At 40.8% G+C, this 21826-nt stretch overlaps 1 protein-coding gene across 4 annotated transcripts in view; it reads left to right on the top strand.

The window, feature by feature from the left end:
* Positions 1 to 21826, top strand: part of PODN (podocan) — a 56986-nt gene that overhangs the window by 5854 nt on the left and 29306 nt on the right. For 3 of the 4 annotated variants that reach the window (XR_011904457.1, XR_011904456.1, XR_011904455.1), the window contains 8 exons: positions 909 to 973; positions 4174 to 4283; positions 6504 to 6660; positions 9488 to 9603; positions 11505 to 12162; positions 14671 to 14819; positions 16881 to 17081; positions 18410 to 21372. Coding sequence is in view for 1 of the 4 variants with exons in the window: in XM_072342812.1 (XP_072198913.1) it covers positions 909 to 973; positions 4174 to 4283; positions 6504 to 6660; positions 9488 to 9603; positions 11505 to 12162; positions 14671 to 14819; positions 16881 to 17043 (1418 nt within the window). In the remaining 3 variants the exon portion in view is untranslated. Of the gene's footprint in view, positions 1 to 908; positions 974 to 4173; positions 4284 to 6503; positions 6661 to 9487; positions 9604 to 11504; positions 12163 to 14670; positions 14820 to 16880; positions 17082 to 18409; positions 21469 to 21826 lie in introns of those variants that run through there. The other variant, XM_072342812.1, reaches the window with a different exon arrangement.

Consider the following 21826-nt stretch of genomic DNA (forward strand, 5'->3'; position numbering starts at 1 on the left):
TTTCGTGTCATCCAGTTGCTCTGAATGCTCCTGCAATCTTTATTGCAAAGGTAGGGAACGGCTTTGATTGAGAATGCAGACATTTCTTAGAACCCAAAGCGTATCACTCTTGCATAGTACAAGGAAGACTGCTTAATACATTCTGGCTTTAATATTATTACCTTTTGGATGTGATGTTTCTTTTACAAACCTCAGTGCAACCCTAAGTTTTGTGTATGCTTTGGTATGGGAAATAGCTTCATCTTTCACTTTTGGTTATCTCATTGCTAGGTGAAAATGGCATTTGCACACTTGCCATAGTGACAGAAATAGTGCTTGTGTGGTCATCTGGGTGTGGAGCAATTCAGCTGAAAAGTAATAATTATTGGAGGACGATTAGCTTTGAGCTGGATCAACTCTGAGCTGGTTACTGCGTGGCTACATGGATTGTGGGGAAACAGAGCGAAAGAGGAGTTACAACATGCAGCTACTGATGTTATGATGGCAACCTCATAGTCATAGATCATACTAATCTGATCAATAAACAACCTCAGATTACGTCCTGCCAAGAGAAGCTATCTGCAGATTCATTTAAAAAGTGACAAAATAAGCTTCTCAGATAGCGTGGTTGCTGCAAGCACTGATAATCAGCTGTACTGCAAGTCTATACCTGCTCTGTATATCAATCCTGCCAGAGGGGTTGGCCACCAGCCCTGCCTGCTTAACCTTTCTAATGGTCTTACATTGCTCTTAATGCTCTGTTTTGTTTTGGCTTGTTTTTTATAGGTCTGAAACAGGTTGTTTCAATGAAGAACTTTCAAATCTTGTATTAAAATATTCTCTGAAAAAGAAAGATACCCTCTGGTACTTCTGGGCAAGGAGGCAACAGGATGCCAGTGTTTCTAATCAGAATTTTTCTTGTTTTTAAGGGCTGCCAGAGGAAGCATTTGAGCATCTGGAGAACCTGAATTACCTATACTTGGCAAACAATAAGGTAAGAGGCTCACAGGGCTTTCAGAATTCTTTTCTAGCTGGGTTCTGAAAGCTAAACAAGCAAATCTCCTGTTCTTTTTTAAAATATATATCCTATGTAAGTACGATTGTCCTAAAGTGATATTCTAGTGAAGGTTCATTTAAGGTCAAGGCAAGCAGTGAGTATTATAAAAACTTAGAAGGTACACACAACTGTATATTTGCAAGGTCTACTTAATGCAACCAAGTGAAAACTTTCCCCTGTGTGCATAGGCAGGCATGGAGAGCCTCTGCAGTTTAAATTGCTACTGTTCTCAGTAGGCTTTGGATCAGCTGCGCACACAGTTGGTAGCTGCCTGTATGCAAATAAGCTGTGGGGTAATGGTGCAAGATGTTGCCTGTCTCATCAGATGAGGCTGGGTTGAAAAATCTGTGAACAAACACATCCTACATCCTACTACCTGTGTATAGATGTGCCATCGGGATCAGGAAAATGCCATCTCGTTTTCCTGGACCCCCATTCTCAAAAACTATATGAGTTGAAACATCAAACAGAGCTTCTTTTGCCTACAAATACTCTTCCCTTCCTCTCTCTCTCTCTCTCCCTATATATGCATTTATATGCATGTCTGCACATATATTTTATATCCTTTTAAAATCTGCGACCCTTTGATGTTTCATTTATATACGTGTGGTCACACTGAGATTTCAGTCAGGCCGAGGCATTTCCAGAATCACTCCATGATTTTCTGTATGGAGTTATTGAGAATAGAACCCATTCTTTAGTACAGTAACACTGTGTTCTTTTCTCTCTTTCAAGCCCCATTTCCATACAACAATCTTGGCAGTTAATAAGTCCATAAAAAGGAACAAGCCAGTCTGTGACTCATATTCCAGAACTTTGCACTCCGCTTTTCCCTGTGTGACAAAACAAAATGTTTGGGGTTTCTGGCTTTACTGCAGAGGGAAAAGGATCCCAATAGAAAATGCAGACATCAGCGAATGTCAGAACTAGTTATGGTGAGAAGTTGTGGACCCACAAAAATAACACATTTCTTTATAAATCACAAGCCAGGAGAAACCATATTGGCTTCAAAATGCATCCACTCTGCCCTGGGAAATGCTGCAGATCAAGTAACTGCGGTGTCTGGAGGGGAGCAGGGATTTGCTGGTAGTTTGCTCCTTGTTTTATGGCTTATCTTCACTCGTGATCCCATCAGATGTTACCTTTCATTAAATGAGCTTAGTCGGTTGGAGAAATGAAATATCATAATAAAGTGTAATAAGTGCTTATTGGATGCAGTAGTTTCCTATTGAATTTTTCATCACACTCATAGTATGTATTAATCACATTGTAGCTGCACTGAGCCTTGTTGATAACTGAAGGCTTTCCTACCAAACTATAGGTCATGTCCTGAGCTGTCATTGTTATTTACTGTAAGCTGGTGATTTTGGTGGCAGCAGTTTTTGCATTTCCAAATATTCCCGTGGTGACGGGGGATTCACTTGGATCCAATGCTTTTGTTTGTACAAAGCTTATGGCATGCAAGAAAATTTGTTTCAGACAAATGATACCTTTTCTATAGTCCTTCTAAGTTCATTGCTTTGCTACTAGTTGTTAGTGGAGAAACAATATCTGCCATATGGAAGATTCAATAGTAAAGCTGCAAGAAAACTGCGTCTGCAGAAATGCAGGTTGCTTCTTATTAGGCAACATAGCAGATGAAGCTACTCAGTCACCTTGGTTTTGCTAAGTTACAGCAATCCAGCATTAATCCTTCACGCAATCAGCCACTGGAGATCAATCAGTCTCATGGCTAAGTGCTGAAATGCCAAAGATGAGTTCTGTGCAAGTGAAAACTCTCTTTGAATGAAACTTTTCTTTCTTGTGGTTCAGATGTTTCTCATTTCACATATCTGAGCCATTCCTTTTGTTTTGTGTAAGTTATGACCCAATAAACTGGGTTTCAGGAGAAAAGCTTCAATGTGCCACTGTATATGAAAATGATTAACTCTATTTCCTGTTTTTTTCACTGTTATGTCGTGATAGTGACTCAGTTCTTTCTGAGGCACTGACAGACCTTCCTAATCAGGGTCCACTTGCACGATATCCTATTTCCCAGGTCAGGAGGTGACAGACTACCAGTAAATTCGAGGGCTTTAAAAACCAAAAAAAGTCAGTATCTCTGTAGAAGAGTCTTTCAAAGTCCTTCAGTGTGTACATAAAGCACTTGATTAGTTGTCTCACTAGTACTGTAGTTAACATGTGTAACCATGGTAGCACATGCCTGCTGCAATTCAGTAGTCTTCTGCTTATGCACTAAAGGCTCATATCTAAGCATTGTGCTGAGAATTTCTTTCCTAGCACTTAATCTTCTGGGTTCATACTTTCCACAGAATTGCTCTCCAACTCATAAAAATGCAACCTGTGTTCTTGGTTTCTAGATGAATAATTACTACTAGCGGTCACGCAGCGAAGCTTGCTGTTGTATTACCCAAACATTCTGTAAAACTAAGCTTTTTAATGGTTGGTTTTCACTCCACTGAGTTTTATTCAGTTTATTTGTTCCTAGTATTTTTTTCACTGATGGAAATAGCGATAGACCAGGAGCACACAGGACCACTCTTCAACTGAGAAGTTTTGAAGAGATGAGCTTTTCATGTTTTGTTTCTGATGCCTCACTTGTTCAGTGAGCAAGGTATCACTGTACAGCTTTGAGATTCCATCTGATATTCCACTATTTGACTCAGAAACGTCTCTGCACTTTGGGAACCTGGATCCTTTGTTGAAGGGGTCATTTTAAATGGATGCAATACTGGTAGACATGTGGAATGGCATTCCCAGCCTCAGAACCAACAGACTTTCTATGGGGAGTAAATGGTAGGCCAGTATGAGGTGGGTAGGATTTTTTTGGCTCACCAGACTGAGGATTATGACCAATAATAAGCATGGCATTTGCTCTCAGAATAACAATTTCTTGACTTCTTCCACCAAGAGACAGGATGCTTCCAACCAAAACAAACACTCACATATCTTGGAGCAAAAATCTGTCTCCTTCTTGGAGAGATCAGCAAGTGAGGACAATTCATTTTTAAAATTATTCTTCATGTGATGTTCATTCTGGTTCAGAGAAACAAAATCAGTAAGTGTTTTGTGTATGGTCTAATGCTCACTTAAAACATCGCATTTAATTGAAACTCACATCTCTATTTCTCTTTCAGCTCACAGTGGCTCCAAAGTTCCTACCGAATACCTTGATCAGTGCGGATTTTGCAGCCAATTATCTCACTAAGATATACGGGCTCACATTTGGACAGAAACCAAACTTGAGGTAAGGGATTGGGAAGTGAAACAGGACTAGAGTTCTGACACTGCTTGGAGGCACTTGATAAGTTTAAGAAATGTTCTGGCTAAGCCGTTTTATTGCCTACTGACATGTTTTGGAAGGAAGCTGACTGCTTGTTAATCTCAGCATGAAGGATCCGACAAACACATTCCGACGGCTTCTTGTAGCTGCCAAATGCTTTTGCATAGATAAAAAATTAAATTACTTCCATTTTGTTTGTGCAACAGGAACATCTTTGGTTTTGCAAAATGTGGATTAACATTCCCCATTTTTAAATAATCCATTCATTAAAAAATTAGAATCATGTTGGGAATACAATACTCAATACAGCTGAGTATAACTCAACTATATTAAAACTAAGCATCGTGACCTTCCTTCACAAGTGGTTCATACCCTCTGGTCTGGTTTCAAAGGCCTCTGCTAGTTTCAGGTTGTGATTTTGTCAGCTGGAGCCAGTGTAACACCTTGGTCCATCTCACATTCAGCTGCACACAGACAGACCTCCTGTGAGATACGGTCTTTCCCAAAGGTGCTTTGAGTAATCTATTTATATGGACACTGCAGCATCTAAATCCTGCAGAGACATCTCAGGCTCTGTTGATAGCAGTTTATGCATCCAAATTCAGAAGTACTGAATAATAGCTGACCCAGCTGAGCTCCTAGAGTAATCTTGTGATGAACTGAAGAGTGCTCAGTTCCCTCTGGTTTCATTGAGAACAGAAGCTACTCAGAACTTACTAGATCTCGTCTTGGTAGATGAAAAGGCTGAATCAGGCATTGATTTCTGGCAACATCTCATCATGCAAAAAGCTAGATTTATACATGATTTCCTTAATCTGAGTTACATAAGCTACTGTGTTCCAATCTCGTATTAGAATTCTTGCACTCTTCAGAAGTGGTTTACACATGCTTTCCCACAACAGCACTCTTTTTAATCTTCTGAGTATTGATTTGTCAATTTCCGAGTCTCTGTCCCCAGCAGAGTTAATGGTCTTACGCTCATGATTTGGAAATAACATTTTCAGAAAGGCAAATATTTAGGAGTTAGAAGTACAGCTAACCCTGAAAGGTGAACTGTATTTTCATGTGGCTCTGAACCTCCTGGAGTGTCTGATCACACTATTGTGTTTCCATACAGAGCCCTTCCTTCCTTCCAGAAAGGTGCCAAGTTCTCTGCAACCTGTGGAGAGTCCAAGAACAAACTGTAAAAGGAAACTTTTACGCTGTACTCTATTGCAATTTTAACCTGTGTCCATGACTTTAACTGACTATTGCACCTTGGGTACACACAGGAAATGAAGGGCTATTGGAAGTGTGTAAAATCCCATCCTTTCTTTTGTTAAAAATAACTCAAATTAATTTGTTTGGGAGTTAGGCCAATGAAAAGCAGCAGTTACTTTGTAGGAGTCAGTTGCTTTATACAGAATTAAATCCTGTGTAAGGAAGATACTGGATAAACTATTTGGCAAATATTAAAGTTCAGAGTAAGAAGGGAAAGCTAGAACCTGTCTTTCTCTAGATCTCAAAAGATCATTAAAAAGCAAAACTCTTACAGATTTGTTCTTTCTGACAGTATTATTTGCCCTTTTAAATTCTAGAAGCAGAAGCCAATCTGTTTCCTGAGGTATTTTGAGCCTTCACAGGAGCAGGAAGAATGGAGGGGTGTGAAGCAGCAGTTGCTCAGGAGATCTGCAGGTTGATTTTGCAAGTTGAAGAAGCCCAGATTTGACTCCAAATATAAGTTAAGATTGGAGTTAAGGAGATGCCTTAAGAAGTTAAGATATCTATTAATCCAGTAAGATTTCTGACCCATTTGAGTGAAGCCACCACACTGACACGTTTCATTCCTCTAAGCCAAAAGTAAAGCTAAGTCCAAATGGCAAAACTGAAATGCAGATTTCAAAGGAACACAGTCCCACATTTACATTCATTTTCTTGTTAAGAAGATGAGGCTACTTGTGAAATTCATATTCACAACCAATTTAAATAGACCTAAATTTCAAAGAGTATTCACACCAATCATTTGGTTATGCATATATATATATACGCTTTGCCAAATTAAAGGGCATGTTTAGATAACAAACCTAGTTGTCTCGAGGGAAGAAGAATAGGCAGAAATACAGTTTTTAAGCAGCTTTCTTTTGGTAAAATGAACACACGGATCTAAATATCTGTTTGACTTTATCTTTTTTCTTCTTCTGACAGATCTGTTTATCTTCATAACAACAAGCTTTCAGATGCTGGCTTACCTGATAATATGTTCAATGGCTCTAATAATGTGGAGATACTCATCATGTCCAGCAATTTCCTGAAATATGTTCCAAAGAATCTCCCTCCAGCATTATACAAATTACATTTAAAGGTAATGACACCAAGGTTTTGTATTCCTTTACAGCTGTGACAAAAGTACTGTGTTTGTACGGGATTCAAACTACACAACCAAGCAATTTTAATTCACTTGAAAACATTCCCAGGTCCCCTGTAAGACTCATCTAGTATGCTCTCAACTGGAGCTATTTCCCAAGTCATTACTGTCATGTTCATAAGTAGGATTGTTTTTGCAAAATATCACAATGCTTGCAGAGGAAAAAATCACTTTTCAATGTTTTCAGGGGAATGAAAAGCATGTACATATGATAGTACTGCTGATCTCTTGGGTATAATCATATGAATGTGTATTAGTACAAGAAGGTAGATCATTCTTCACGGCCATCCACTAATTGGACTCCTGGTCAAGGTTGCCACTGATGATGGTTTTTTTTCTGACAGCTGCTTACCCATTAGTTGTTGGCTGTGCTCACTAATTCCCATCACTGAGACTGCTGTTCCCTAGCATCAGTGATTTTTTGTTCCCTACTGAACTGGCAATGTAGTCAACACAGAGGAAGTTTGGATCAGTGAGTCTTTAGTGCTACAGCTTCTCCAGCAATCGTGTAATGCAGAAGTTGTGCTATTATCTAGTCTCCAGCATTTTCTGTGTCATCTGATTTTGATAAAAATACTTTGTAATTGTCTGTGCTTAACTTTGTTAACAATGGGAGAGCTGCGGTGGTGGGGAATCCTGGTTCCGTTTGTTCCCAGTGTTGACAGCTCCTTGGACGTCTGTAGACTGAAGTCTGTTTATAGCATCATAGAATCATAGAAGAGTTTTGGTTGGAAGGAACCTTAAAGATCATCTAGTTCCAAGCCCCTGCTGCAGGCAGGGACACTGCCCACTAGACCAGGTCATTCACAGCCTTGAATGCTTCCAGGGAGAGGGCATCCACAACCTCTATGAGCAACCTGTTCCAGTGTCTCACCACCCTCAAGGTAAAGGATTTCTTTCTAATATCTAGTCTAAAACCACCTTCTTCCAATTTAAAGCCATTTCCCCTTGTCCTGTTGCTACCTGTTCTGTTCTCTCCCCAGCTGTCCTGTAGGCCCCCATTCAGGTACTGGAAGGCTGCTATAAAGTCCCCGTAGAGCCTTCTCTTCTCTAGGCTGAAGAGCCCCAGCTCTCTTAGCCTGTCCCTGTAGGGGAGATGCTCCAACCCTCTTATCATTTTTGTGGCCCTTCTCTGGACCTCCTTCAACAACTTTATCTCCTTCTTGTGCTGAGGGCCCCAGAACTGGACACAGTACTCAAGGTGGGGTCTCTCAAGAACAGAGTAGAGGGGCAGAATCACCTCCCTTGACCTGCTGGTCACGCTTCTTTTGTTGCGACTGAGGATTCAGCTGGCCTTCTGAGCTGCAAGTGCACATTTCTGGATCATGTTGGGTCTTATATCCACCAAATCCTTCTCCTCAGAGCTGATCTAAGCAGCAAATAAGATGTATAGCAGTTTGGCAGCATCATCCACTAGTTCCCTCAGAACTGTTGATAGATCTCATTGGGTCCCATGGACTTGTGCACCTTCAGGTTCTTTATATGATCTCAACCCTGATCATCATTTACAGCAGGCAGATCTTCCTTCTTCAAGTTCTTACCTTTGCCTCCTGCAGCTTGGGTGGTGTGGCTAGAGCCTATGCCTGTGAACACTGAGCACCTGTTATCAGCCCTTGGACTTGTATCATTCTGTGTTGCTTTCCAGCTTCCTTTTCCCTTGAAGGTTTCATTGCTAAATCCCACTGAAGTCTTCTACAGAACCTCTACCACAGCTTCTATAGGTTGAAGAAGGCAAAGGGTCTGATCCTTTAACTTTCTGGTTTTTGTCTGCCATATTATGAAGTTACTAAAGCCCTGGATTTTGTTGCAATTCATAAGTAACCATTATCTTCTAAATGAAGGCTTAGCCTTCAGGGACTGTTCTTAGGACTCATACTCCCCTGCTGTCACAGCCGTGTTCAGGGCAGAAAAGTAGAAGAGAGAAACAAGCATTTTGTTTTTAAGAACACTGCCTGTCATCTAACTGGACACAGTTAACCAAACACAGCAGTGAGAAACAGGAAACTGATTGGAAAAGTACTTGTAGGTGTGACAGGTCTGTCTTTTTCTTTCACTCTTCACTGTGATCTGCAGCCATGTCTCTCTGTGATGGTATCCACTATGCATCAATTGGGACCATGCCTAGTCTAGTCTGCTCCTCACATTATTGCTTGTAACTGAAGGGTGGGAAACAGAACAAATTCAGTTTTGGTGTTTGACGTATATTTTTATAATTCTTACAGTTCCTGTGTGGAGTTCCTAAATGGAATTTAGTTTTGTGTCTTGTTCGTGTCTGCTGGCTGGCTACTCAAAAGCAGCACTAAGGCAATAGGAGTAATTGCTTTAGAATCTGCCTAGCAGGAACTGTGCCTTTTCAAACTGGAAGGGCGGCTGGTTCCCAGCTTCCAAACTAATTCTTCCTTATGGTTAAATCTGTCTTAGAAAATTCAGAAATTCTGAGCAAACTACAGGGCTACTTGCTGGGATTACCCTGTAGATTGGCACATAGGTACAAGGGCTGAATGAATACAAAGTGAAACCCTCCTGGAGTGCCAGACTGTAACTTAACCTAAAAAATTCAACTGGAAATCAATTGTTGTGCTTGGTTGTAATATTTTTTTATCTAGTAGTTGTATTTATTTCTTAGGTGGAATTAAAACATCCTGTGAAACACCTAATGTCTAGCTCTTTTGAATTCTGATTGTCTGGTAATAGCTGAGCAGAGCCTGTGTGGCCTGTATTGTTTCATACTAAATAACGTGTGATGTGCTTCTGATGATTCTAGAACAACAAGCTAGAGAAGATTCCCAAAGGAGCCTTCAGTGAACTTACAGGCTTGCGGGAGCTGTACTTACAGAATAACTACTTGACTAATGAAGGAATGGACAACGAAACTTTCTGGTGAGATTCAAACCTGTAGTTTGCACCTGTGTCTGTGTCTGTCCACCTCCTCTACTACAGTAGTACATCTGTGAGAAAAAGTATAAGTACTTAAAGTACACTTATTAAAAACGGTGCTGTAATGCATTCCTCTGCAAGGTCTAGATGAAAAGACAGAGAGTCAGATACTGTCATTGAAAAGCAAAGGTCTTGGTGAGTGGTTTGAATTCACACACTAGAGTTCCATCATACAGAAGACAGAACACTGTACGTCAGACTGCATCACTGGTTGGTTGCTGCAGACCCAATCACAGGAGGTGCTAATTGCCCTCTGAGAAAAGGCAATCTATTATGATGGTGCAGGCTGCTCTCTGTTTTTCCACACAAGACAGAAGTGAGGCTACTCGAGTTTCCAGGGCAGTTCACTAGGAGTTAAGGTCAGACCTTCACCTTTGCTATGTCATTTGTGTTTTTTCTGTTTTAGTGACTTGAAAGCAGCCACAGATACACAGTTGTGAATTCCTATCTGTACCCCAGTAAGCAGGGATTGCTGGAGTAAGAGGGGATGTAATGGTGCTGCTCAATAGCCAGATGGCTGCAAAAGCTTTTCTACAAACTGGTACAACTGAAATAGCCTTTGGCTGTCCTAAATTTACCCTTTGTTTCTGCTTGCACTGAGTGCTGCCCTTGTTCTACCTAAAAATCCAGACACATAATCTGCCCTGCCTATAACTTGCCATGAGTTCTGTAAACTTTTCTGATCTCTAAAGATGAAAAACTCTATTTCCCTTTTCCATGAACCACTCCCAGAAACCTCCCAGAGTAATTTACTTTAGTTCTGCTGTGTCACCCTGCAGGTAATGTTGGACATAACACTTTTGTTAGGATTTTGGTGAACTTGGTGCAGTGGCCGTAGCTCAGGCAGCAATCACTGTCAGCAGACAGGGGTGGATGTTACACTTTGCTGTACAGTACCCAGGCAAGGGAAGCTTTATGGATTACAGTAATGAACTGTTTTACCCAAAAAGTGTATTTGTTCATTCAGACTATGCTTGGAGAGCTCTGAACAACAGCGTAGTAAACAGTAAGTAATGTCTGAAATGTATTAGTTCTTGTATTTCCTGAAAGCTTTCTAGTCTTCTGCAGTGGGTTATGTAGTGCCACACAGATTATAGCCTCCTCACAGGAGCGCCTCAGTCTTGGCATGTAACACCACTGATCCACATCCAGTTGGTATAAGTGGCTGGTCTGAGGATTTATTTTAGCTTCAACTGAGTCTATGGAATCCAGATTCAGTAGCTTACACAAAGCAGATCTACCCTGACTCACTTCCATAATACTGGAGGGTCAGGAGAAGTTCAGTATCTTAGTCTAGGACACTGAATTAGCATTTCTAATTTTCATTACAGTAACATTTCATTGTCTCAGAAGCAGGCCTACTTTTCAGTTTAAATATATGATTTCAGAGAGAAAAATTATTCAGGCTGTTTCTGTGAAACGAAGAGCAAAATTATTCTGTGCTTAGTGATATTTTCATCGTATCATTCTGTGGTGTGTGCACTTACATTTTTCATATGCTATATGTAGTGACAAATGAGAGAACATTAAACTGCAAAATTGATCTCTGAGCTCAGCCAGGTGGCAGGGTTTGATTATCTGTGGGCTCTAGCAAGTTCTCTTGCTGGTGTGACTGGGGAGCAATGGCACTGTTTAGTCCTGTTGCCTAATGGCAGTGTGGGAGCTCCATTTTATCATGGAGCTGTTTTACATCTGGAACAAAATGGGACAAAACTGGCAGTAAACAGAGAGCTATGCCAAGCAGAAAGTCTCAAGGCAAAGACTGTATAATCCTAGGGAAGGTTGATTATTGTTTCACCTTGCAGAATCTAAATGGAGAGTGTTTTCTTTCCTGCTTTCCCAAGGAAACTGTCTAGTCTTGAATATCTGGATTTGTCCAGCAATAACCTCTCACAAATCCCCAGTGGTTTGCCTCGAAACATCATCCTCCTTCACCTGGAGAAGAACGCAATTAAGGTGATTGGCAGAGATGTTCTGACCCAAATTAAGAACCTTGAGTACCTCCTGCTCCATAACAACAAGTTAAAAGCTCGAGGTATTCACCCATCAGCCTTCCAGGGCTTGAAGAAACTGCACACTGTCCATCTGTACAACAACCTCCTGGAAAGGATTCCCAGTGGGCTGCCTCGACGGGTGAAAACACTCATGATCCTGCATAACCAGATCACTGAGATTAACAGGAATGACTTTGCTACCACTTACTTCCTTGAAGAGCTGAACCTGAGCTACAATAAGCTCAAAAGTTCCCAGATCCATCGGGAGGCCTTCCGTAAACTGAGGCAGCTAAAGTCCTTGGATCTTTCTGGAAACAACCTCAACACGGTGCCCTATGGCTTTCCAAAGAACTTGCAGGTTCTGAAGCTGAAGGAAAATGAGATAAGTGACATCCCAAAAGGGACTTTGTCTGGGATGACAAAACTGCGGGAATTGTATTTGAGCAACAATAAACTGAAAGTAAACTCAATTTATTCAAGAGCGTGGAGGGAGCTCAGCAGTCTCCAGGTAGAAACATCACCTTCTCTTATTGTGGTTGTAATACTAATGTCCTCCTCTGTCTGCCTAAGTCAGTTTATGTAGCACCAATACTAGCTCTGCTTGGAATGCATGTTTTGGGCTTGCATTTTAAGTGCCACGTGCTCTGTTGCTAGCAACAGCTGAAAGGTTGTGCTGTTGTGCCAGAGGTGAGTACCTCCCACTGCTGACCAGAGCGATGGTCCACCATGTATTGATAATTCTGGGAAATGTGAAGACATTTTTGTTTCTCAATCCTAACGCTGTCCGCTGTCCTTTATTTTCAGCTGAACATTAATGAATGTTGTCAGTAAAACTAAAACTTTGTGTTTCAAATAGTTTGTCTTCTGAACTGAAATCAGCTCTGAAGAGAGACGGCAGGAAGAAGGAATGCATAAACAAAACCACTCTTAATTTTCAAAGCCCCCCACATCAGCTTATAGCCAGACAGGCCAAGCTACAGGATTTAGCAGCTCAGCTGGCTAAGGCACCTGGATAGCAGTTAGGAGGTCTGGATTCAATCAGCAGTCTTGTCATTTGCTTAATTGTTCAAGAAAGTTAAACACAAACCATAAGGCAGTCAGGAACAATCTCATTTGTGCTGTGCAAAATGACCTTTCAGAATTGTTACACTGGCTGAAAGATTTGTCTGCATTTCCTTTTAGGTAACAGCCTGTTTCCTGCAGTAAAGGTTATTACCTATGTCATCTGGTAACCATCTACACCGTACAAGCAAAATTTGTACATCTGAGGGCAGATAAGGCATAAAAGACATGGAGTGTATGTTTTACCAGCCCCCAGTGTGTATATATTTTGCATTTATTTGGTGCCTCGGTGACACGTGAGCGTGCATGTGTGTGCAAACAGATCAGAGACAGAATGTAGTTGGGAAGGAAGATGCTGATGAGAGCTGTAGATACTGGCACCATTTAACTGCATTTAAGCATTTAACTGCTTAATGAAATGCAGCCATTCTCACCTGTCTTTTTTTTTTCCCCTCCACACAAAATAGACCTGTTACCAGCTTTAGCCATTGGTTGGAATTAAAAAATTACAAGTTTACCTTCTTGAAAGGCCTGATTCATTGCAGTTTCACATCACTTTTATGCTGCTGTCACTCTTATAGTTGGTGTCAAGCCAGAGTAATGCATTGCTGAATCAAACTCTGGCCCTTCAGCTGCAGCAAACCCCACTCCTATTGAACAGGATTAAGATAATAGCCTGCATGCAAGATTTTGTTAAACTAATAATCTTTTTTTTCCCTCTTTTTGCTGTGACTCTTGAGCAGCCTTACTACTTGTTAAGCATTTCCATGTTGTATTTATTTATCTTTTTTCACCACAAAGAGCTTAACTCTGCAATAGGTTAATGAGTTGGTGCACCAGAGATTTGACAAATAACCATCAAGTCTAAGATCCTGATTGTGCAAGTACTTAGCATGCGTCCTGTCCACACTGTTACCATGGAAATCACTGAAGACTGCCTGCAATTGCAAAGCTGCAAAGCTGGGCATTTGCATAATTGTTTGCCAGACTGGGGTTATGTTGAGAATAAGAACAATGAAATCATGACAATCCTGCAGAACTGTAGCTGAATAACGTGACTAGTATGTCAGCTTGGGAAGTGCTACATATAGCATATAACACTTATTTTAGTCAATTTCTTTGCTGGAAACTTTGCTAAGAGAGAGTCATGACCTGCAGTCCTGATGTCTTTGTGCAGTGGTATGTGTGAGAATATTTCCAGGTGTTTTTATGTGTGTTTTTATCTAACATAATCATAGCTAGTGAAGCATTTATAGCAGCAGCTTCCAAGGAGTTCTCAAGCATCCCTGAAACCCAGTCTGCCTTTAATTGACTGTGCACAGTCATGAGTTAAAGCCTGAGGACAGAGATAAAGAAGTGTCGGGGCTGCTTAACAAAACAGCGTGCGTAGCATGTCCTGTGAAATCATGATGTTAAGTGGTAGCACAGGAGAGCAGAATCGCAGCAGCCACCCTTACCTGGATGCGAATTAGATTAACTCAGTTTATGCTACAGTACACTTCAGTTTTCCATTATGAACTCAAACGGAACCTTTCTGCATGGATGACACCCTACAATTTCCACTCTGCACACATTGTTTGTTCTTTCCCTGATCTCGCCAGAAGGGAAAGGTGTAGTGAGCAGACTCACTGAAGTAACATATGCAAAATAAAGCTTGTTTCCAGATGATTTTCAAACACGAATCCTAGATAAAGCTTTACATAAACATCACACTTCTGTACTGTTATCATCCTATGTTTTTTATAAGTGCACACATATGTGTGTTATACACACATAAATGTTTGTATATTTACGTGTGTATATTCATAGAAACAGTGGATAACATTTGGAAGGAGAGGTGTATGTATACAGACAGTTTTTGAAAGCTCATTTATTGTTAAACTTCTGTTTTTGGAGTGTTGCTAATATTCACATTTGATTATTTATTTAACCCCTTGTTGTCTCTTCCTTACAGTCACTAGACATGGCTGGCAACCAGCTGACTTCGATCCCATCAGGCCTGCCAGAATCTCTGGAGTATCTGTATCTTCAGAACAACAAGATCACAGTTGTTACAGAGAACATTTTTGAGGCCACACCCAATCTAAAGGGAATTTACCTCAGGTGAGTTCAGGTTTCTACTTAAACATACAAGATTTTCCTTTTCTATCCACTTCACTGTTGCTTACTTTCTAGAAATTGTTTAAAATCTTATCTTTCTAAATAAGCATCTTCGCTTCACAGAAATTCAATGGAGCTGTGTTCAGCTGCTGAGGAAAGACATGGATACAAAAGATGTGCTCTTCAGAGAGGTTTTCCTTTCTGTCTTCATGAGAATGGATTAGGCATGTTAGAAATTCCGGGAAGTTAATGTTTAACACTATCTCATATTCCAATAGTCAGACTAAAGGTTTACAGCTTAGTTATATGACTGCAGCTCTGCCCATGTCTATTGGCCCTGGCTTTTCATAGTGTCCAAAAACCTGTCATGAGACTTGCATGACTAATCTTGACGTGGTGCGTGTTTCTGCAGTAGTTTTGTCAGAGACAGATGTCAGCGTTATCGGCTATCACAAATGTGACAATTATACAACTAAATTTAGTAAGGTTTTCTGTTTTTTTCCCCCTACTCTGTCAATTGGATGAGAACCTTGTTTATTAAACTATATTTTACAAGTAGCGGATGACAAACTTGTTTTACACCAAGTGTAAACTCACCATAAAGTAAGTGATTTAAGCAGAGTTACTAAGGACTTATAGCACAAGAAGAGAAGCCAGGATCTGGCCTGGTAACATATTCAATTTTAATCAAAACAGAACATTAATGAAAATAGTGCTTAGAAGTAACTGATGAAACCCTATGGAATATGTGATTAAGCTGATCCCATGGTTGTGTTCAAAAAGCCTGGAATGCCCTTCAGCACAAGACTAAACATGGCCTTGTTTTGTCTGTATTCAGGAACACTGTTCTGTAGTTCAGAATCATACCTTTTAGATGAAAGGTTCCATACCAAGCAAATCACATTAAAAAGCCTGGTGTAAATTAGAGCAGTCTGTCTATTCAGCTGCTCACATTTATGAGATTTTTTGTGAATGCTTGGATGCAAACCAAAGACCACATACCACGTTCTGCATTTCTATATAAAGAGAAAAAAAAGGAATTTGCAGGACTGTTTCTTGCTAACATATTTAGGAGGCAACTCCACCCATGTTAAGCTGCATTTCCTAATGGGAGGCTATTAATCCCTGTAATAGTGTGAAACAATAACATGCATCTGGAATGTTAGACAAAATACAATTTGAAGCATGTTCAATAGTAAGAATGAAGCAGGAAATGTGAGCGTTATTAGTTTATTTACGTTTTTGGAAAACAATGTAACAGATGAAAAGTTTCTGCTTCTAAGGAGATACTTTGTATCAGCATTGCGGGTATTGTGGGAGAAGAATTCAGCTGTCAAGGGATGGCATGGAATCCCATGGAAAAGCAAGTTGCCCTTTGAAATGTGGGCTATGGAGCAGATGTCTTTTCTGCCTGGGAAGGAGAAAGCAGTATGCCAAGAGAAAGAATCTGTGGGGGAGGAATTCCAACACTATGATTTTTTTCCTTGCAGAATACAATTAAAGAGGTGGTCATAAGGGCTGGGGCAGGGGTTTTCCTAGAGCTTGAGTAGTGAATGAGAAATCAGAAGGAGATGCTTAAGATTTCCTAGTATTTTCCTACAAGGTCCTTTGCAATGATACGTAGTGCTGTCAGAAAGCTCTGTTCAGTCACTGTGTTTCCTATTTTCCTTCTCTTTTTCTGTTCAGAGAAGTCAGTATTCTGTTTGCAACTCAGTGTGTCTGGAGGAAAAAGCAGTGATGGATCTGGAGGGAGGGACATTGGTTTTGAGCTTTGACTTTGTACTGTCAGTCAGGAGCTTTGCACACCGTTGGGATCCTTCAAAGATAGTTTTCTTCCCATATTCATCATTCTACAGTTCACCATTGTTCGTTCTACACACAAATAATTCAGTGTTTTAACAGTTCTGCTTTCTTTCCAAAGGCTTTCATTTCGAAGTGCTGTAGTGTGCCACTGTAAAATTAGAGTAACTGCTGAATGATTTCCTCCTACTCTCCTCTCATTTCTCTGCTGGATATGGAAACGGGCTTATTTTAACAGGAGGCTCTTTTTTTGTTTGCTTAAAGGTTTAATAAGATTGCAGTTGGAGCACTGAAGGTAAATACCTTCCAAAGTCTACAGCACTTACAAGTACTGGATATTGAAGGGAACCTTGAATTCAGCAACACTTCAAAGAATAAGGATGACTCAGAAGAGGAACTAGAAGATGAGGAAGATGAGGAAAACTGAGATAAAACGTGAACTCACACAGGCACACCATGCGGAAGGTAACAGCTGAAGTTTAGTTAAATCACAGACTCCTGTGTAAATAATTCCTACTTACAAGTATGATTAAATCTTAACAGGAGTGTCTGAGCCTTGGGTTCAACAGCTCTCACCCAAACATGCCCAGGAACTGCAGAATCCAAAAAGGCAGAAAATGCATTAATTTTAAAAAGAAACAATCAGTAAATATCTTTATTTTATTGGAGGCAGTGAACTTCTCATGGTGGCTCCTGCTTATAGCCACAAGGATACAGTAGATAAGGATTGTGGTTCTTATTTACCAGCTCTGTTTTTTTCCTCCTTTTTTTATTTTTTAATAAAGGCATTTCATGATATCATTTAGTAGCTGGTTTAAAAGGAAAACAAAGACCAAACTGCAAAGTTTAATGATGCAGAAGACCGTGTGAGTGGAAATCACAAAAATAAGACAAATTAAAGGAGGGTAGACCCATCAGTGTCTGTTAAACATGATGCTAAGAAGCAACGTATATTTTAGGCAATCCTTTAATCACTGATCACTGGAGCGTGTAGGAAGATAGTACAATATTCTTACGGAAAGAATATCCACTTCAGGTCACTTTGGGAGGCAGTATGCACAGCTGAATTGATGCCTGGTTAAGGATAGCCATGCTTAAGTTCTTAGAACAGCCTATGATTTGCTACTGGTAAGTAAGTCCTGGCAAGGGTACGTCGATCTCTTCACGCAGACTTACTGAAAAGCCTCTGGGCGGTTACAGACTGCGATTGCTGTTGTCTTTAATTCCAGACTGGTAATCCTGAACTTAAGATCTCAGTATTCTATAACCAATCTGGCCAGCTGCTCTTTTGTTTTCAAATGCAAAAGAAATAATGAGGAGAAATTGGTATTTGAAGAGTATATACTTTTCCATAAGAAAATACATCTCTTAAGCCTTTCATGCTTAAAAGAGTTGATGAGGTTCAAGACGCTGCTGTCTACTACTGAGGAGTTAAACTCCAAGACTTTGAAATAGAAATAAACATTTAGCTTAGTCCCAGATCACTGTTTTTTCATGGAGAGTGACAGAAGGAATTGCTAGAAATAGTGCTAATTCACTGAAAAGGTGATGAGGATTGGGAAGGACAGAAGCTACTTGGGAAGTCAAACAGTAGACCTCCAGGGTAGGCTGTGTCAAATCTTTGTGAGAAAAGAAAATATATGTAATCCAATATAATTATTAGAATATATGCAGCTTTATCAGCACATCTATGGTTTGGAGCGTGTGCAACTTTTCAGCAGATACTAAATTTAGTCTGTTATTAATTCTGTATTCTGTTATGCAACTGATTTTGTTTTTCTCTTGTTTTGCAGCAAAGCATATGGAAAATTACATATATTTCTATGTGTATATATCTATATAGATATATATAGAACACTTAGCAGAATGTGCAATGAATTATCCAGAAACTGTCATGGCACTGGGCCAGGCTTATGGAAGACAGTGTGTTGCAGTGCCTTATTCAGGGAGAGACCCTGAATGCCTTTCCAAAGCTTCCAAATCATCTTATACAAGACCCAGGATCATAAGGGATTGCTTTGGAACTCACAAAAGCTGGCTTTTGTTCCTTGTTTCTCTTCCTTCACTGTTTCCATCTGTAATAACAATACGGGACTGTTTTGAACACATGCCTTCAAATGCTGTTTTTGTCACTGCATTTTAAGTGAACTATGTATTATGCTTCTTTTCTTTTCTTGCACCCCAAAGAAGCTGTTGTTGATCGGACGAGATGGATATTTGCAGTAGTTTCATGTGTGGAGCAGTATATGAAGCATTTGGGTCATCAAGCAGCTGCAATAAGTCTGGATTAAACTATTCATCTGTTAGAACAATGTGTATATTTGGATGAGAAAAACAAAATAAGGCTGGATCCCATAATATTTTGTATCTACTGCCACTGCCTGCAGTATATGCCTGTTTTAGAAAGTTTTTAACACGCAACAACTGGTCTTATGAATATATATATAAAAAACCTATGCCTACTTCCCAAAGGTCTGGTATAGTTTGTGCCTTGCTGTTGTTTGACCACGTGGCAGTTGTGTGGATGTCTTGGAAGACCCATCCAGAAGGCTGAGTATCAGTATGCAGTATAATATATGCAGTAGAATTTTTTTACATATTTTATATCATTTATGATAAGAATCAGAAGTGAGACTTAATGAAGCAAAAGAGATAAATGAGTGAAAACTGCGAAGTGTCAGCAGAAAATTGTTTATTTCAAGTCTTCTGACAGTACTTTCATAATCTCCTGATTTAAACCCTCACAGTGGAGTACTTTCAGCTTCTGTCCAAATCACAGAAAATAAACCCAGGAAAAGAAGATTTACAGAGGTACTGGGATGGCAGGGTTCCTATTTGTTTATAATAGCCTTCATCTGAGGTGGCTAATATGTTTGAGGAAATGCTCTTTTCTTTTGAGGATTTCTGGTTGAACACATGTTGTTTTGCACGCTGTATTCCAGGATTTACTTGGAAACAGTTGGCCTGCTTTTTAACCAGCTGTTTTTCCTGATGGTGAAGACTTAATTCCACACTCTCCCTTTGGGGTCATGTAGCACGTGACGGTAATTTCAAGCTGATATTTTCTTAGACAATTTAAGATGGTCATAAGTCACAGAAGGAAAGATTAGTTATAGAAAGAAAAACAACAAATAACCCATAATGTGGCCCTGGACAATTTACAAACAAAAAAACAACCAACAAATCAAACACATTTTTTTTAATATCAGCTGTACAGATGAGCAATAAAATAGCATTCTGACTTTTGGGATAGGTTTATACGTGAAATACTTACAGAATATTCAAATCAATGAGTAGTTTCTAGTGGCAAACCCCAGTGGCAAGTTTTGCTAGTCCTTGGTGAAATAGGTCTGTTTATTATACTCCTGAGTAAGCTGACCATTTGCACAATGACACAGTTTGATGTTGAAGTGTTTGATTATTTTTCAACTTCACTGCCTTGCTCTGTGACTCTGTGAGAATCTGTGCATTGAATCTGTCCTTTGGATGGGAAGGTTTTTCTCAGCAACAATAAGAAAAAACCTCACTGCCCCCCAGCACGTTAAAAGCCAAACCAAGCTCGTAGTTTGTTTAGTGCCTTTAAAAGGATAAAAGGCGTTGTGAGAGATTATAAGGAAAAGTCAAGTCTGCAAGACTCAGCACACACATTTTTCTTGGCTATGAATGGTGCCAGTGATCCCAAGGTCCAACCCAAACCTTTGGTGGAACAGGACCCACATACAAAGTCTTATTTTTATGGCCTTTGCAGAAAACAGGGCGAGCTGGGAAGCTGGCTTCTCTTTAGGCCAAAAAGAGGCAACATAACCACGTGACATTCTTCCTGTGAGATGCTCTGATTTGAGAAAGAGAAGAACAGCAACTTTTTAATGCTGACATAGACATTATGGATAGTGAAATGCTGAAGTCTGAAACATTCAGTTGGCAACTTGAATCCAAAGTGTGCGTTTGGATATGCTCGGTATTCATGTGTGGTCTGTATGTAAACTTAGATCTGGGTTTATTTGCTATGTTTCTTTTAAGACCATGTTTCCTCATTTCAGAAGGTACTGCACAAAATGGCATTTTTCTGAGACTGGATACAGTTTTACCCAGCACTAAGACTGCAAATGCAGCACATAAGCTTTAAAGAAGTCGGTGGGTGCCAAAAATAGCCCGTGGATAACAAGCTTTTCTTTCAGATGGTGGGCACATAGCCCAGCTCTGCTTACAGTGTGGATGGGGCCCTTTGCAGCCCTTCTCTCTCTGTTCATTCAGCTCCAGGCCTCATGGCCGTACCCTCACAAAGAGGGTCCCAGCACCTGCTCCCACCTCTGCACCCCTCTCCTCATCACATTCTCCTCTAGCTAATCCTGGGGGCTTCATGTTGTGGATTTCCTTGGAAACAAAGGCCAAGGATATTAGGATACGTAATCTCCAGCCATTTTGTCTCCCTTCCAGAGGAGTTACGGCCCTTTGTAAAAGACAAATCTTGGGTGCCAGGATCGCACTGGGGTCATCTGAGGGAGCCCATTTCCCTGCACTCCCCATGTTCACAGAAGAGAAGGGATCTCCCTGCCCCACAGAAAGGCCCTGCAGAGGAGCTGGCGCCATCCTGCATGCTGTGAGGAGCGGAGCGCAGCCCAGCAGTCCTCTGTGGGGAGGGCGGCAGTGCCCTGCTGAGGCCTTCCCGCCAAGATGGCGCCCGGTGAGGAGCTGTGTGAGGGACAGCAGGACCTGCAGGTGACCGGCCATCCCCAGCCCTGTGCAGGCAGGAGAGGTGAGTTGTGGTGGGTCAGGATGGAAGTGGGGGACCCCTAAGGAGTCACCAGCACCGAGCCCTGTGCTGCGACTGCACTGCTGCAGGGATGCTTCCCCCAACAGTTGCCAACCACCCACCCTCCATGCAGCCCCCTCCCTGTCAGCCTGCCGTTTGTTGATATTCTGTGGAAAACAAAAGTTGCTTTGGGGACTTGGAGATTGTTCTTAGTTCCCTCCCACAAATACCACTGGATTGTCCATTAAAAGGGCAGTTGGGGAAATGATCCTCCAACCCCTGCAGGTTGGACTGGCAGCCCTGCCCTTGAGGCGCCTGTGGTACAACCCCTCGCTGTTTGTTTGCTTTGCAGGAAAGGTAGAAGGAACTTCTGAAAAGAATGAGGATCTAGATTAGTAGAAGTTACATATAGGCAGGAGTGAGGCTATGGATGTGTATAAACAAAGTAGGTGAGGAT

The sequence above is a fragment of the Excalfactoria chinensis genome, chromosome 8 (assembly GCF_039878825.1).
Source record: "Excalfactoria chinensis isolate bCotChi1 chromosome 8, bCotChi1.hap2, whole genome shotgun sequence".
NCBI classification, from domain to species: domain Eukaryota; kingdom Metazoa; phylum Chordata; class Aves; order Galliformes; family Phasianidae; genus Excalfactoria; species Excalfactoria chinensis.